This window comes from Bos grunniens, chromosome 27 (assembly GCF_055505025.1).
Source record: "Bos grunniens cultivar Pamir isolate PY7600 chromosome 27, Bosgru_T2T1.0, whole genome shotgun sequence".
In the NCBI taxonomy this organism is placed as follows: Eukaryota; Metazoa; Chordata; class Mammalia; order Artiodactyla; family Bovidae; genus Bos; species Bos grunniens.
This window is the reverse complement of record NC_141191.1, coordinates 43,473,561-43,490,183: the sequence shown is the minus strand read 5'-3', so window position 1 is coordinate 43,490,183 and position 16,623 is coordinate 43,473,561. Positions and strand designations below refer to the sequence as shown.

The following is a 16,623-nucleotide window of genomic DNA, read 5'->3' as shown; positions in this document are numbered from 1 at the left end:
GGCGGTTCTACCCCCAAGGGGACACCTGGCAGTATCTGGAGACACTGCTGTTGTCGCGACTGGGCTATTGGCATCTGGTGCCTGGAGGCCAGGGATGCTGCTAAACGTTCCACGAGGCGCAGGACAGCCACACGACAGGGAGGAGCCGGCCTCAAAAGTCATCCGTGCATGCCAAGATGGGAAACTCTAGTCTGATACTCATTATGTTTTTTTATATATATGAATTTATTTAATTGGAGGCTACTTACTTTACAATATTGTATTGGTTTTGCCATACATCAACATGAATCCACCACGGGTGTACACGTGTTCCCCATCCTGAACCCCACTACCACCTCCCTCGCCATACCATCCCTCTGGGTCATCCCAGTGCATCAGCCCCAAGCATCTTGTATCATGCATTGAACATGGACTGGCGATTCGTTTCATATATGATATACCTGTTTCAATGCCATTCTCCCAAATCATCCCACCCTCTCCCTCTCCCACAGAGTCTGTTCTATACATCTGTGCCTCTTTTGCTCTCTTGCATACAGGGTTATCGAGGAAACCAGAATTGAAAGAGACACATGTACTCCAAGGTTCATCGCAGCACTGTTTATAAAAGCCAGGACATGGAAGCAACCTTGAAGTCCATCAGCAGACGAACGGATAAGAAAGCTGTGGTACATATACACAATGGAGTATTACTCAGCCATTAAAAAGAATACATTTGAATCAGTTCTAATAAGGTGGATGAAACTGGAGCCTATTATACAGAGTGAAGTAAGCCAGAAAGAAAAACATCAATACAGTATACTAATGCATATATATGGAATTTAGAAAGATGATACTTATTATGTATCACTTATTTCCTTCCCCAAAAAGGTGACTTACGCAAATGATTCAGCACTATTGTACTAAGCAAGGGATGCCCGCCTGCGAAGTCAAGGCCCGTGGGGAGCAGGCCTTTGGGAGAGAACGCGGGGCTGGTTAAACCGCAAAGGCTGCCGCGCTGTGAGGTGGGTCCTGACCTGAAGGGAGGCGGCGGAGGAGCGCAGGGTGAAGCCGAGGGTGTGGCTGGCAGCGGGATCGGTTCAGGGGTGAGGGGCGTGAGGAAACGAGCGAGCTTTCTGGAACAGTGGGTGTGGGAGGAGGCACAGAGGCCGGAATCCCGAGGGAGCTCCTCAGGGCCGGGGAGAGTTGGCGGAGCGGGTGTCTGGTCCGCCAGGTCACAGACAGGGTCTGACAGCTTGAGGAGGGGCCTGTGGAGGGTGGAGAGGGCGGGGGGGCCGGAAGAGAGGCTTTGGGGGAGAAGGGGGGACACGCGGAGACGGGGCAGCGCGGCAGGAAGTGTCTGTGCGCGGCTGGGCGGAAGGAGCGCCCCGGGAGTGTGGGGCTGAGGGAATCCTCTCGGGCCTGAGAGGAGCCTGGGACCAAGGACGGCCGCGGCCACCAGGGCGTGGACACGGGAGAAGGCAGGTCCCCGGTGCTTTAGTAGGAGGAGGCGGGTCCTAAAAGCTGGCCCAGAGCCGACGGCAGAGCGGGAGGCCACTGGGCCTCAGGCTGAATGGCCCTCAATGCCGGGAGCTGAGAGAAAACAGAGTCTACCGGAACGATTTCATGAAGGGATGAGACCCGGTGGACACGAAGCCCGCACGCAGCAAGTACACAGCTCCAACGCTCCTTCCCCAGCCTGCCAGCCCCCGACTTCAGTGTCTCATAAGACCTTGGGCTCCTGGTATGACTGTCGCCTCGAGCAGAGGCAGTGGGTGCCTGAGGGCACCCAGTGAAACCCCTGAAGGACACGCCTCTGACGAGACAGACCCCTGAATCTCAGCAAAGAGAAGACAGAAGGGCAGGCTCGAGCTTTCCTGGGCACTTGGGCTTGCTTTGGAAACGACTGTTGTTCCTTCCTTTGCTTGCATTTCTAGGTGCTGAGAGGCACTTTCATTTAACCTGTTGAACAGCAAAGGTGTTTCGTACTAAAAAAGAAAAAATTCCTATTATTTTCTGGAGTGGTGTCGACTCTTTGCAGCATGTGGGTGGTGGTGCCCAAGTGGAAATCCTGACTGGTACCAGCATCCCTACAATTATATAAGCACTGCAGAAAGATCTGCAGTTGCACTGACCTCTTAAGGATTCCACTGTAAAGACAGGACCCCTGCAGCACTTGGTTCATTGGGTGGACTGACCATAAATCTTCCCTTTCTTTGTTTCCTTTTGTGCCTGCCTCTCCCTGGACTGGGTGCCATTCTGGGGTTTAAGGGTACTTGTTTCTCATGTAACATTTTTTTTTTTTTTCAGGGCAGACTCTGGGGCCTATATATCCTCAGCTCTACTGTATAGCAATCCTTCTTCAACCTTAACAGACGCTAAGGAAATTCTAATTGTGGCTTCCCAAGGGGCTCAGTGGTTAAGAATTTGCTGCCAACTCAGGAGATGTGAGTCCCATCCCTGAGTCAGAAAGACCCCCTGGAGGAGGAAATGGCAGCCCATTCCAGTATTCTTGCCTGGGAAATCCCATGGACAGAGGAGCCTGGCAGGCTACAGTTCATGTTTAGTCGACTTAGCAACTAAACAACAAGGAAATTCTAATTAGGATTTCTTTAGGGCTTAACTCTTGTTTTTAATCCAATGTTCTTTGATGTGGACCATTTCAAACATCCTCCACCTACCATTTCATTTCCATTTCTAATATCTACACAATTACTCACACACAGTCAACAGAGCTAGAGAACATGGAAAAAAAAAATTAGATTCCTGACTAGAGGCAGACTGGCAATGGAAACAGATTCAGGAACGATGGCTCTGTGTGAAGGTGTTGCTTTCAGGTATGAAGTCTTCTTTCTGTGATAGTAAGAAGACGGCTGTTGAACGAGTACACGTGCAGTCCAGCCCCCAAACGAAACAGGACAGACACACGCGTCCCCTTGATCCTGGTTCAAATCCAGGCAATTCTTACGCTCTTGGACATGATAACCAACTTGATGCAAACACACTAGCTGCGTTTTGGACGTGCAGATCTTGCAAAGATGGCACGGAGGATGTGAAGCAGGGAACCCAGGGGAGCTGAGTTGCTCAGGACACACACGGTGCGAGGAAGGAGTCTGTAGAAGCAGACCCAGAGGCGGACTGGCCAAGCTGCCCGCAGCGCGGCCAGGCTCAAGCTCTTTGGGGACTCTGGAATGTAACTGGAATTTCTGGTGGAAACAGCCAGCACCCCGTGCCAAAAAAAAAAAAATTGACTTTTAGCTCTGCTGAAAGCTCGGCCACAAAGGAGAAGACACAGCACCCTGCCTGCCAATTTCCCTTCCCTTTGTCTGGTTTCTAAATGTGCTCCTCCTATTTCTTCTGAGTTGGGACTAGGAAGAAAGTGTGGGGCAGAACCGGCTCTGTTGGCTAATGTTGACATAACAAACCATGGCTAGGCTCCTTGAAAGATAAGAAGTAGGGAGCTGTATCTTCTTAGTGATTGCTCGAGTTCTTTTGATTTGTCCCTAACTTTCAAAAATTGAAAACGTGTTTTCACATACTGTATGAAAAGTAGATTCATCTAGGTAAAAGTAAATGCATACTATGGATCTCAGCCCCTCGCAGCGTGGAAATTACTTACTCCCCTTCTTAAAGTTTTATTTTAAATTTCATTCAGTGAACTGTATTCTAACTCTTCGTTAATTCACATTCTCAGTGCTTCAGGAGCTTGATAACATTTTCCCCCCTTAGCTATTTTATACATGTAAAGACAGAGAAAACAATGCAAAGGGAACTAAGTCATTCTAAAGTCTATTATTGAAATAATCAGTCTTGTCACTGGGTTCTGCAGCCTTCCTTTATTTCATCTATGTGTACTTATAACACACTTTTTTTTTTTTACAAGATTATGATCATTTTCTACATACTAGAAAACTCCAATTAAAGGCTAGAGAATAAGTCATCCTTAAAAAAATTGTGAAAAAGTTAAGACAACTGCATTATTGAAGAGTTTATAAAGCTGTTGTGACAGCAACAAGCACAGATGAAGCAATTATGAATTTCATGAAAATAGATAAAAATCCAATTGGAATAATGAGGCCTGCCCCACTGAACACCTGTTTATAGTCTTAATTTTGCCTTAAGGAGATACGACTGATGTTCTCCAACAACAACAAAAATCAATAATGGATCAATATGGATAAACGTGTTGGGTCTGACCTTTTGTCCTAAGAGACAGTTAACAGCTGGGTTTAGTTTTACTGGGATTTACTTAAAGACTTGTAACAGTAAATAATGGTGCATTTAAGAATATTTGCCTGCTTTGATTTAGTGAGTTTGGCAGGTGGCAGTGGCCTTTCAATGGCATATGGCTTTGAGAAATTACATCAATATATGCATATGATGTCTTAGCCTCTAGTTCATGCGTCAAGTTAATTAGTAAAGAATCATTGGTTTAGCATTTTATAAGCAAATATTCTACAGCACTGGAGGAAGAAAATACAGTGAAAAGATAAAACAAAAAAAGAGTAAAAGCCTGCAAAGTTTTGCAAGAGTTTTTAATAATAGTGGAATGCCCAAATATAGAGACAAACCAATATTTTCTTGAGATCCTACAGCATGAGAAAAGCATATCTCCAGGCATGCCTAATGAAACAATGTTAACTGCTTTTCAGAGATAAATTACTTATAATATTAAGTGAAATAGCACGCAGTCTATCTCAAAATTCCCATTAGGGACTTACATGCAGTGTCCCTTGTAATAAGTGAGAATTTCTGATGCCTTTCAAGAGAAATATGAAACTAAATGAAAATGCAGATGAATGACTCTGAAAATGTTTTATGCTTCAATTTCCTTCGTATCTGGATATTACAGGATAACACAGAGAATAAAAACACAGCATATGGTAAAAACTAAATGGGGTTTTGTTTTTTAAATTTTTGTTTAAACGGGCTACTTTTAATTGTGAACACATATTAAGGAAGGCAAATAAAATTTTTATAGGATCCACAATCAAGTTATCTTATGTTTTAAGATAATTTCATGGAGAAATTCATCTTTGAAGATCAGAGGGCATTATATTCTTGCAAATTATGAAGACCTATAAATTTGGTTTCCACTGAAATATCCTGTGGATTGTACACAGGAAAAAAAAAAAGAGTTTCTGGCATATTTGCACTAGAATTTAAGCTATTTTCAAAAGCATTTCTATCTGGCAACTGCTTTTAAGTTTCTTGAGTACGACCAGTTTGCCTCTTTTATTTTAGCTTTTGGTAATACGAGATAGGTTCTACCGATAGAAAATTAAACAGTATTGGAAAGCTGCAGCGTCTGTTAAATGGATATTGCACTTGTTTGAATATTGGATATTTTGAAGGCTATTTCATTCTCTTTCATGCAGAGTTTATTTGACATGATGGCAAACACGTCCACCTTTAGGCACATGATGGCAAGGTAAAATGTATCAGTTTCTTAATGAGTTTTATATTCTTACAGTTAGTTATGATTACAAGTAGATTCTTTACAGTTTACGTGGATAAGTAAATATATTAAAAAGAACACTTAGAAATCCCAACATCTCAACGTTATAATATGGTAAAAAAAATAGTGAAAATATTTTACTACTTACCTAAAATAAACTTTCAATATAAAGTGCCAAGAAAAAGTCAAATGAGTTTTTAATCTGAACCAGAGCCGAGGAGAATGTTCCCGTTTCAAATGCAACAGTGCCAGTCCCCAAGGGCGAAGCCTTAACGCATTTTCTTTAGCAAAGAAGCTGACAGTATTCCCTGTGGGCAGTGTGCACCCACACGCGTGCACACACGCTATGTAGATAATAAAATCACAGCCTAACAAACCAACTCCATCCAGCCTGTGTACTGGAGGAAAAAAGTGCTTGGAAATCTTCGTCGTTCAAGGACTCCTTTTGATCACTTAGCAATCTCTCTTTCCTGCTATTTTTAATTTCAAACGTTCCGCGTTCAAAGTCAAAGATTTGACAAAGCGGATGCAAAGGGTCCCTTTAAAACACCCCAGAGACAAACACGGAAACTTGGATCAAACGGAAGGAAAATGGTCCCTACCTTTTTTCTGAGAGTACGATGGCGACTGCACTTGAGAAAAAGTAGGCTTTTCTTCAGTGAAATATTCAGGTTGGCTGTATTGATTCAGGGCCATGTCCAAGTCCGAGTCCCTGCTTTTCAGCATGTTTCCAGGGTAACTACAGGTATAAGGCTGATTCACTGCCCAGGCCTGTTCCATATATATGTTCTTACTGGGCACAGCCTGAGCGTTGCAACCACTGTAACCTGGACTATCTTCGAAATACGCGTAATAATCAGTGGCCTGCATGTAGCAGTTGCTGCCGGCAGCTGGGTGTACTTCGTAGAGTTCTTGCATACAGAAGTTCATTTTGGTGCCCGGGCTCTGTTTCTACTTTACATATACACACACTCTATGGATGCAGTCCCCAGCCCATACGCCCCGCGTGCCGGGCATATACGGCAAGAAGCGTACATACATACACATGAAGGGAGAAGCCGAGATGAATAAACACCAGCCACACGCAACCCAGCCTGCTGTACTTTGCCACGGCACCTGATGTGCTAAAATCCTATTTAGGTAGAGGTGTCTTTGGAGCTCTGCTGCCATTCAAACATGTTGGAAAGCAGATTTCTGACTATCAAAGGTCTTAAGCTGTGAACGCACCTAATTCCCAGAGAAGATGGCAGGCAGGTAGGCATTGACCTCTGCCCAGCTGGAGGACCGACAGCCAGGACGCGTCTGTGGCTCTGAGGCTGGGAAGATCCATTTTATATGCTGTTTTTAACTCCTTTCCACATGATTAGAAAATGATTACTCATTGCTATGTCATTTTGGTTGACAACTTAAGCATGAAACATTATAAAGACATCTTAGAGTCTGTCCTTGGATACACAGAAAATCCGAAAATCAATAATCTAGTTTATTAGCAGGGACCAGAGAAAATCCAGCCATAACGAGCCTGATGACTCCGGAACATTAATCTAGTCACACAAACGTTAGAGGTTGCATCTGTTGTTGAACGTCACCCACGGGCTTCCAAGGCAGGAAGAAGGACACAGGGGGCCCACAGGTCTTTAAAAGATTCCACACAAGGCCCATCTGAGAGCACCGCTGGCGTTTGTGAGCTCGGTCCTGCTCCTTGCCCCTGGTGATTTTCTACATCATTAGCCTAATCGACATGCGGCCTGGAGCTGAACTTCGCTCTGCTCATTTTGCCTCGGTTGTGTTGGAAAGCGCACGAGGGGGAAGTGTGTGTCACACCTGGTGTGCAGAGCACCCCTCTGGAAGAGCAGTGTCCCCCTTCTGATCCCGGGGGGATGCTTTTTATAGTACACTTGCTACCAGTTTTTATTTTTTTTAATTCAATTTTTACTTCATATTGGAGCGTCGTTGATTTATACTGCAGTGTTAGTTTCAGGTGTACGGCAAAGTGATTCAGTTGCACAGATACACACATCCTTTCTTTTCCAGAATGTACAACTGTCATTTCATTCTCATTCAGTTCTGCTTTTGAGATGATCTTTGAGCTTAAAACTGTGATTTAAGTAGTAGTCATGTGCTTGACATTTAAAGATAGTGATCCAAAAGGGAGAGGCATTTTCTAGGAGAACCGCCATTTAAGACACAAACAAATACCAAGTTAGAGATAAAAAGCCTGCTACAAAGATGACCGATGGTGTGTTCTCCATGTGGACAGCAGTGAGCACCTGTGTTCTAGATCACGATTCAGGAAGGGTGCAAGCTGCTTTCTTTGTAGTTGGAGGTTCTTTTTCTTGGGAAGACTTAGTTGGGAGGGCTGGCCCCAGGAGGTAATGTGTACACTTGGGATCCTGTTAGTCCCTGAATGGGTGACCTCTTGGTATTTCCCTCCTCAGGGACCACAGGCAATGTGATGTTGCAATGTTCCATTGTAACACTTCCACTTTGGACGTAATGCAATGTGGAATTTGGGGCAGGGACATAGGACTGGAGAAAGGAGGATATTACAGTCATTCAACAAACATCTATAGGGTATCTGTTCCGAACAAAGCAAGGAGCGGGTGGGAGCAGAGGTGTTGATGGGCCCTGTCACCAAGTAGCTTAATAGCAGGTGTTTTCAACACAGAGTCAAGCAGACCACTGTCAAGAGTCTGTAAGAGCTGATGGTTTTATGCATGAAGTAAAGGTGACATGGACTCAGGGAAGAAGATGAAAAATTAGAAAACAAGCAGCAGATGAGACAAGATGAGGGAAGAAACCTAGGCAGACAGGCTCCTGGGTGGATGTTTAGTGATAAGACTCCTCAAAAAATTGCAACTGAACAAGGAAAGGAATGTTCTTCAACTTGTTACATTTGAACCCAGAAAATGAATTCCAACATCCTAGGAGAAGGCAATGGCACCCCACTCCAGTACTCTTGCCTGGAAAATCCCATGGACGGAGGAGCCTGGAAGGCTGCAGTCCATGGGGTCGCTAAGAGTCAGACATGACTGAGTGACTTCACTTTCACTTTTCACTTTCATGCATTGGAGAAGGAAATGGCAACCCACTCCAGTGTTCTTGCCTGGAGAGTCCCAGGGACAGGGGAGCCTGGTGGGCTGCCGTCTATGGGGTCGCACAGAGTCGGACACGACTGAAGCGACTTAGCCGCAGCAGCAGAGAGCACAGGCGTTACCATAAGGAATAAGGAATGCAGCTAACATCTTAACAGTGTTTTCACTCTCTGATTACTCTTCAAACAAATAAAAGATTTATTCCCAAGTGTTTTTAAGAACACATACACACAACATTACAATTAACATTTTCTCCCTACTGAAAATGTCAAAACATTTCACTGGAAGCAATGACTATTTTCTGAAAACCCCAGGAAAAAGGATCCAGGCCTTATGTTTCTTTGTCTGATCTCGTGTATTTATCTCAAATTTCCCTAAACTAATCTGAAAATTAACCTTTCAATAAAGCAGTTTTTTTTTTTTTTCCTTTTTTTTCTGCCTCCTTTTCTGGTTAGAAGCTGCGTGTCAAACCATCCAGTTTTGCAGTTTTGCCCAGTGCATTTCCTGGCTCCCTTTCTAGTTCATTGGAGGCACAAGTCCAAGCCATTCCTTGCTTTTCACCAGTAACAGTACCAACTCAAGCCAGAATCTCAAATTTCATTACAAAGGAACACTTCTAAACATTTTTCCAAGATCTCTAAATGTGTTTGGAAAATCAAAGTTTTCTTCTGCCTCAGAACTGATCTGCATATTGCAGCAGAGAAAGACAGAACAATTCCTGAACGAGTTTTTCCCCCTCTAAATTCTCAACAGCATTTGGATGGAGTTAAAACAATCCTGAATTCTCCTAGAAATCTTTGAACAGAAAAAAAGTTTCAAGACATGTTTAAACGGGTTCTTCACTTACTCTTATCTTTTGGAAAATATAGAACCAGACTTTTCTGAAATGATGCTTTCTTCTTGTACCAAGTGGGGTTACTCTTCGAGTGAATGTCTGAAACTGATGACTAGGAGCTGGAAGTGGAGTTCAAGTTGAAATACAGTCCCTCATTCCTGACAGAGGCAATCTTAGCGTTGCCACTCGTGATCGATCCAGCCTGTCTTTTTGTGAAGTCAACAAAGCAATTTAAACATATTATATGTCACGAACGAGGTGAGCTTTAGTAAGTCTGCTCTCTTATTTCCCTGGCTGACAAGTCTAATTTAGTTACCGAGAGACAAGCTTACGAGTTATTTGACTCACAGAGCATCAAACAGCCTGAAATAAACTCAGGAGGGCTTTCATAATTTTTATTAGAAGTGTTTCAATCAATAATAATTTATTATCTAAGTACACCTTTGTCCTTCAGGAAATAACCTAAGAGGACAAGACTAATGATCTTGCTGGGGAAACTGGTAGGTAAACAGCAAACCCTCAAGGACTCTGAAGGAGGAGACTTGTTTCTCTCTTTGGGTCTTTCTTTTCTTCTGTCTTCAGCTGTGTTGACTCTCAAAGAAGGCTGCACATTGGAATCACCCACGAACTTTAAAAACACCAGCGCTCAAGTGTCATCCTCAGAAATTGTGATTTAATCAATATGGGGTAGAACCTGATTGTGATGACTTTTTCAAGTTTTCCTAGATTAATTCACAGGCAGTGAAGTCAGGCTTCCCAGGTAGCTCAGTGGGTAAAGAATCTGCCTGCAGTGCAGGAGACACAGGCAGACACGAGTTCGATTCCCAGATTGGGAAGATCCTCTGGAGGAAGGCGAGAAAACCCATCCCAGTATTCTTGCCTGGAGAATCCCATGGACAGAGGATCCTGGTGGGCTACAGTCCACAGGGTCGCAAAGAGCTGACAATGGCTGAAGTGACTGGGCACGCACACAGTGAACTTGGAGAACTGTCTGAGCCCAGCTCCTCAACAGGGACCGGGGTGTCCTGAAGACTCATTCCTTTTCTTCATTGGCAGCTTCATTGTGTATTTCCTTTTGTTTCTCAAAGTTTACCTTCCCTATCTCAAGCTGGCCTCACTACCCTTGAGTCATTTGGTCACGTAGAGAAAATGGATCAAGGAGATACACCAGGACAAAATAAATCTAAGGAAGTGTGGTGACAGGGAACACAGGAAGTATCTGCTCGGGGGCTGTGGATGGCTTGCAGAAGAGATGACCCGTGAGCTGGCGTTTGGGAAGCCCATTGAACTCCAACGATGGAGGCAGGGGTATGAGAGACTTCGAGCCTCTACTCTAGCACTTGCTCTTCTTCTGCTTTAGTAACAGAGCCTCTAAATTTTAGTTGGGCACATGGTCTTTGTTTCTCGGTCTCTCTTGCGTGTGCAGGCATCTGTGTGATTAACTTCTGGCCAACGAGATGTAACAGAAGACATACTGTAAGGCAGATTCCAGGGAACATAAAAGACAACTTAACATAACAACTGGTGCATCATTTTCCTTCTTCTCCTTTGCTCCTTCTTCCTGCTGCCTGCAATGTATATGTGATGTCTGGAACCCTAGCCACCATTTTGGTCCATGAGGATGAGAGTCATACTCTGGGGCTGGTGAAGGAATGAACTGGAGGTAGTTTAGGTTGCTGAGGATTGCCATACGAGCCTAGACTGCCAACCTCTGGGTTTTTTTCCCCCCCACCTTGGGAAGGAGAAATCAACTTTTTATTTATAAAGGGTATAGTTTTTTCATTTGTAAAACAGAAATAACAGTACTCACCTCACTGGTTATCGTAAAGATTAGGTGAGTTAAATATAAGTAAAGCTCGTAAAAGAGTGACAGGTGTAGGAGTGAATATAATTATACATGTGTGTGCTGTGCTAAGTCACTTCGGTTGTGTCTGACTCTTGGTGACCCCATGGACTGTAGCCTGCCTCAGGCTCCTCTTTCCATGGGATTCTTCAGGCAAGAATACTGCAGTGGGTTGCCATGCCCTTCTCCATAGTAACAATTATTATTGAAATGCCTTATCTCTATCTTGGAATATTTTCTCTTCTCAGCCTACATTGTCACTAGGTCAAGAGTCAATGAGCTTTGGTCTGCACACCAAGTATGGCCCTGTATCTGTTTTGTGATAAAGGTTTATTGGAACCCAGCCTTGCTCATTTGTGCATGTGTTGTCTGGTTCTAAATCTACTCTGTGCTACAATGGCAGAGTGGAGTCGTTGTGACAGAGGCCGTGTGGCTTGGTGAAAATATTTAGTATGTGGCACTCTAGAAGTTTGCCGTCTCTGCGTTAGGTGATCTCATCCTGTCTCATAACTTTATTTTTTAAAATTTACTTATTTAAAATTTTTTATTGACATACAGTTGATTGACAATGTTCTATGAGTTTCAAGTGTACAGCAAAGTGATTCAGTTACACATATACAAGTATCCTTTTTCAGATTCTTTTCCACTCTAGGTTATTACGAGATATTGAATATAGTTCCCTGCAGTATACAGTAGATTCTTGTTGATTATGTATTTTATATACATCAGTCATGTGTCTGTTAATCCGAAACTCCTAATTTATCCCTCTCCCCATTTGGTAACCAAAGCTTTGTTTTCTCTGTGAGTCTATTTTCTCATAGTTTTGAATAACAATTAAATGCGGAAGATCCCAGCATGTAACTGTAGCCCGGAGGTCTCCTCTAGGATCTATGTCCTGCTGTCCGCTGATGCTCCACTGTGCAAAAGTGGGCATCTCCAACTCTGTCCTTTCTAACACCCTTGCCTCCTGCAGTCCTCACATCTCCGCTCCACCGACACCTGGGAGCTTCAGCCAAAGCCCCCAGCCCTCCGGGACCCTCACTTTTCCTCACTACCTGCAGCCAGTCCAGCAGCAAGCTCATCGGTACTGCCTCCAAAACATCGTTTTAATCCAGCCACTTCTCTGTCCCCGCCTTGTCACCGGATTCTCCGGGTGGCCTCCTAGCTGGCCTTGCCCCGTAGCAGCAATTCTTTCTTGCTACAGCAACGAGTTACGTCTGAAAAATGGCACACCTGACCACATCGCTTCCCCCCTTAAAGTCTTCAGCGGCTTTTCATTGCATTCAGAATAAAATTAAAACTCCTCACCAGAAGATGTGCCACCTCCTGTCAACCCCTCCCCACCCTGGCTCCGTCTCACCCTCTCCTACATCGACTCCAACCCAGATGCTGTCCTGTGCCTGCCTGACTCAGGGGCACTGGTGTGCTCCTCTCTGTCTGAAAAGCCCCCCTTCCTCTGTCTCTCCCCAGGGTGGGGCCCTTCTCAGCCTTAGGACTTTGCTTTCACGTCACTTTCTCTACATTTCAGGGACCTCTTGACTCCATCACAGGCTGAAGGCTCTTGACACTCATCGCCTATGTGACCGCGGTTGTCCAACCTCTTAGAAGAAAGCTGGAGGAGACTCAGTGCACCCAAAACTCTCTGCATTTTCAAAAGCAAGGTGCAAGTTTATCTAGCGCCCTAAATGGGCTCTCCTGGGCTTGGAAATTCCAGTGAGACATCTGTCGCCCTAAATGGACTCTCCTGGGCTTGGGAGTTCCAGTGAGGCATCCATCGCCCTAAATGGACTCTCCTGGGCTTGGGAGTTCCAGTGAGACATCTGTCGCCCTAAATGGACTCTCCTGGGCTTGGGAGTTCCAGTGAGGCATCCGTCACCCTAAATGGACTCTCCTAGGCTTGGGAGTTCCAGTGAGGCATCCGTCTGTCTCAAGTTGAGTCAGTTTACTCTTATATTTTGCTGCTAGAGGTAGACCTGCTTATGTGAAAACTGCCTCTATGGAGGTTTGGAATTGTAAATGGGTGTCATCACTCCCAAACATCTCTGCTCCAAGAGAGGTTGTAAAAAGGGTAGGGACATCGCTTGCCCTCTGAAGGAGCCACCCAAATTGAGGAAAGATCCCTTTGTAGATATAAGGGAGTGGGCATTCAGCTCTCACTATCCAAGTGCTGAGTGTAGTTAAAAGTTAGGGGACATATTTACATATTTAGGGGAAATAAAAGGGATGCAAACAATTTTTTTGAGCATGCTTTGTTCATCTTTTGATGTGTGGGATATTCTGACTTGTTCCTCTCTTTTTTTAAACAAATGAGATACCATTTTATTTTTTAAATTATTTTTTCCAATTTTTACTTATTTTTTTACTTTGTTTGTTTTGGGGCGTACCATGCGGCTTGTGGGATTTTAGTTTCCAGAGGAGGGATTGAACCCTGGGCTCCAGGCAGTGGAAGTGCTGCATCTCCTGCACTGCCAAGGAATTCCTCTTTGAAAGATTCCAAATTAGTTCAACTCCAGAGATGAGAGCAAGGCAAGCTCTGGGCACACTGGGACAATTTTTTTTTTTTAGTAATTTTTTCCTTATTTTAATTTTGGCAGCACTGAGTCTTCATTGTTGCTCGGGCTTTTCTTTAGTTGCGGCGAGTGGAGGCTACTCTTTACTGTGGTGCGTGGGCTTCTCATTGCAGTGGCTTCTCTTGCAGAGCACAGGCTCTAGGGTGCATGGGATTCCGTAGTTGCATTACGTGGGCTCAGTGGTTGCAGTTCCCAGGCTCTAGTGTACAGGCTCAATACTTGAGGTGCATGGGTTTCATTGCTCCACGGCACGTGGGATCTTCCTGGATCAGGGATCGAACCTGTCTCCTGCATTGGCAGGTGGATTCTCTACCACTGAGCCACCAGGGAAGCCCAGGATCACTCTATCGTCAAGTGCTTTCCCTCCTGCCGACAGCTGGTAAATGATGGAGGCTTCCCCAGGATCCAAGGAAATGACAACTAGAACTTCTGAGCTTTGCATTCCACGTGTGTTTTATTTGACTCGTGAGGGAACAGTTCCAGAGGATAAACTGACTTCTGTCACATAGCAGGTGGTAGTCCTGGGGACCAGAACCCACCCCTGCTCTGTGCACAGTAGGTCTCCTATGCCAGGGGCACCTTTATTTCCTCAACTGACTATAGAGCTTTGTGTGTGTTAGTTGCTTACTCATGTTTGACTCTTTGTGATCGCATGGACTGTAGCCTGGCTGTCCGTGGGATTCTCCAGGCAAGAATACTGGAGTGGGTTGCCATTTCCTTCTCCAATAGTGCTTTAGGCTCAAAACAAACAAACAAACAAGAACAAACCTGCCCTAAAGGGAAAGAAGGAATTAGGGAGATTCATCCCAAGCCTGGGATGGACTCTCTCTCCTTCCTACTTCTACTAAATGATCTGAAACCTTGTAGGACCATGTCAAGCTAACCATGTTGGAAATGCTTACTTCCTCAGTCCTAGATGTGTTCACTGGCGTGAAGCACTCTCCCCTTGGCTACTGTATGTCTGGGATCCTTATTAAATGAACGCTATGGCTGCTGGAGCAGCATTCAGATGGTGTTCCCAAAGTGGTCCAAAAATCAATCCCAAGAGATGCTTTGAAGAAAAAGCAATAAAAACGGGCTCTATGGTCAAGGTGAGTTTGGGAAACTGTAAATCCTTCTCTTGAAGATTCACCCAAGTTGATTGTTGAACTTTGTGTAACTCAGCATTTTCTGAACACACCTGGTCATAAAACCCTGTGCATCTTGTTTTTATTTATTTATTTGGCTGCATCAGGTAGGTCTTAGCTGCAGTATACAGGATCTTTCATTGAGATGTGTGGAATTCTCTTCAGGTGTGGGCTTAGTTGTCCCCAGGCATGTGGGATCATAGTCCCGCGACCAGGGATTGGACCTGCATCTTTTGCATTGGAAGGCAGATTCTCAACCACTGGACTGCCAGGGAAGTCCTCACTGTATATCTCGTAACATTGGTTCCAAGTATTCCGTGAAATATATGTTGAGATATACAGAAGTCTGTTCTGTTGAAGATATGCAAGAGGTGAGACTGTTTGCAGGATTTATCACTGGAAAGAATGGATTTTTTTTTCTCAGATTACAGACCAAAGACAGAGAGGAGGAGCCTGGGAAGCTTCCAAAGGTGAGTGTCCTTTTCTCTCATTTTTACCAAAGAAGAAAACTCCTGGCCAGACAGAGCAGGCTGGACCCAGGAAGTGCAGATCCCCAGGGGCCACACAAGCCTTGGGGCTCTGGGATTGAGTCTGTTTTGATATTCTGAGGAGTAAGAAACTCAAAGTTCTTCTCTTTAAAACTTCTTGTATTCTGAATTCCTTTCTAATTTTTCTCCTTTAATGATTAATAAAAACTTTTCGATACTTCTAGCCCTGATGGCTCTACTGAAGGATACTTGAGGGAAGCGGGGGCTTTGGGGCACAATCCATCACCAAGCAGAATTTGTTTTTACAAAAATGTGCTTGAAAAACTGGCAATGTGGCTTCCTAGCACAAACAGAATGGATTCTGACCTGGTGCAATGGAAAAGAGATGGCTGTGCTGAGAACACTGCGGTAGGAACCTGGGACTCGGGACCCAAGCTGATGGAAGCAGCCTAATACTTGAACTGTAGGATTTCCAAGGAGGAGGCTCTCATTAAGACATTCCTGGTGGCCTCCTTATTTGGCCAGTCTTTCCAGATCTATGGTTTGAAGGCTGCAAGTTTTATTTCATGAAGATGGAATGGTTGCCCAGCATATTCATGCCAAAGATACCACCAACTCAGTTATAGCAGTTTTTTAACTAGATGAAATAGGTCAATTTAGACGATATACAAGTCAAAGAAAACAGTCCTTTGAAGTTCCACAAAGATGAAAAAATAGACTCCAAAATCCTTAAGTCAGTGGTTCTTAAAATATGGATCCTGAACCAGCAGCATTGCCATCCCCTGGAACCTCTCAGAAATGCGAATTTGCCAGACCACCCCAGAAGCATTAAGAGAAATTCCGTCGAGGCCAGCAACAGGGGTGTAGACAAGCCCTCCTGGGGATTCTGATCCCGGCTATAGGCTGAGAGCCACTGCCCTCCAGGAAGGCTCAAGTGGTCCATCAGCTTGGTCTCCGCCGACTTTTCCAGGCTCACCGGCTGTCTCCCGGAGCCCTGGATTTTCAGAGCGTCTTTTCTTTGTTTCTGCTTCCTGATGCCCTGGCTGGTGTCTTGGCTTTGTCCTTAATCTGCAACCTTTTCTGGTCTAATTAGCCCAGGAGAAATGGTGTGCTCTGTGCGGCCAGCCACACTCCACTTTCCTAGCTTCCACTTTGGGTTTGGGTGGCCAGTCACTGCTAGCATAACAGCACTTTATCATTGCCCCTTGGGACTCTCCTAAGCAGCATGACT

General features: G+C 44.7%; 1 protein-coding gene across 30 annotated transcripts in view; it reads right to left on the bottom strand.

Moving 5' to 3' along the window:
• The window catches only part of THRB (thyroid hormone receptor beta), a 445,747-nt gene that overhangs the window by 48,225 nt on the left and 380,899 nt on the right, over window positions 1-16,623 (bottom strand). Inside the window, exon 1 of one of the 30 annotated variants that reach the window (XM_086380833.1) lies at window positions 6,037-7,840. The exons of the other annotated variants lie outside the window; for them this stretch is intronic. Within the exon in view, the coding sequence (XP_086236959.1) occupies window positions 6,037-6,364 (328 nt within the window). The 5' untranslated portion in view covers window positions 6,365-7,840. Of the gene's footprint in view, window positions 1-6,036; window positions 7,841-16,623 lie in introns of those variants that run through there. 30 annotated transcript variants of the gene reach the window in all.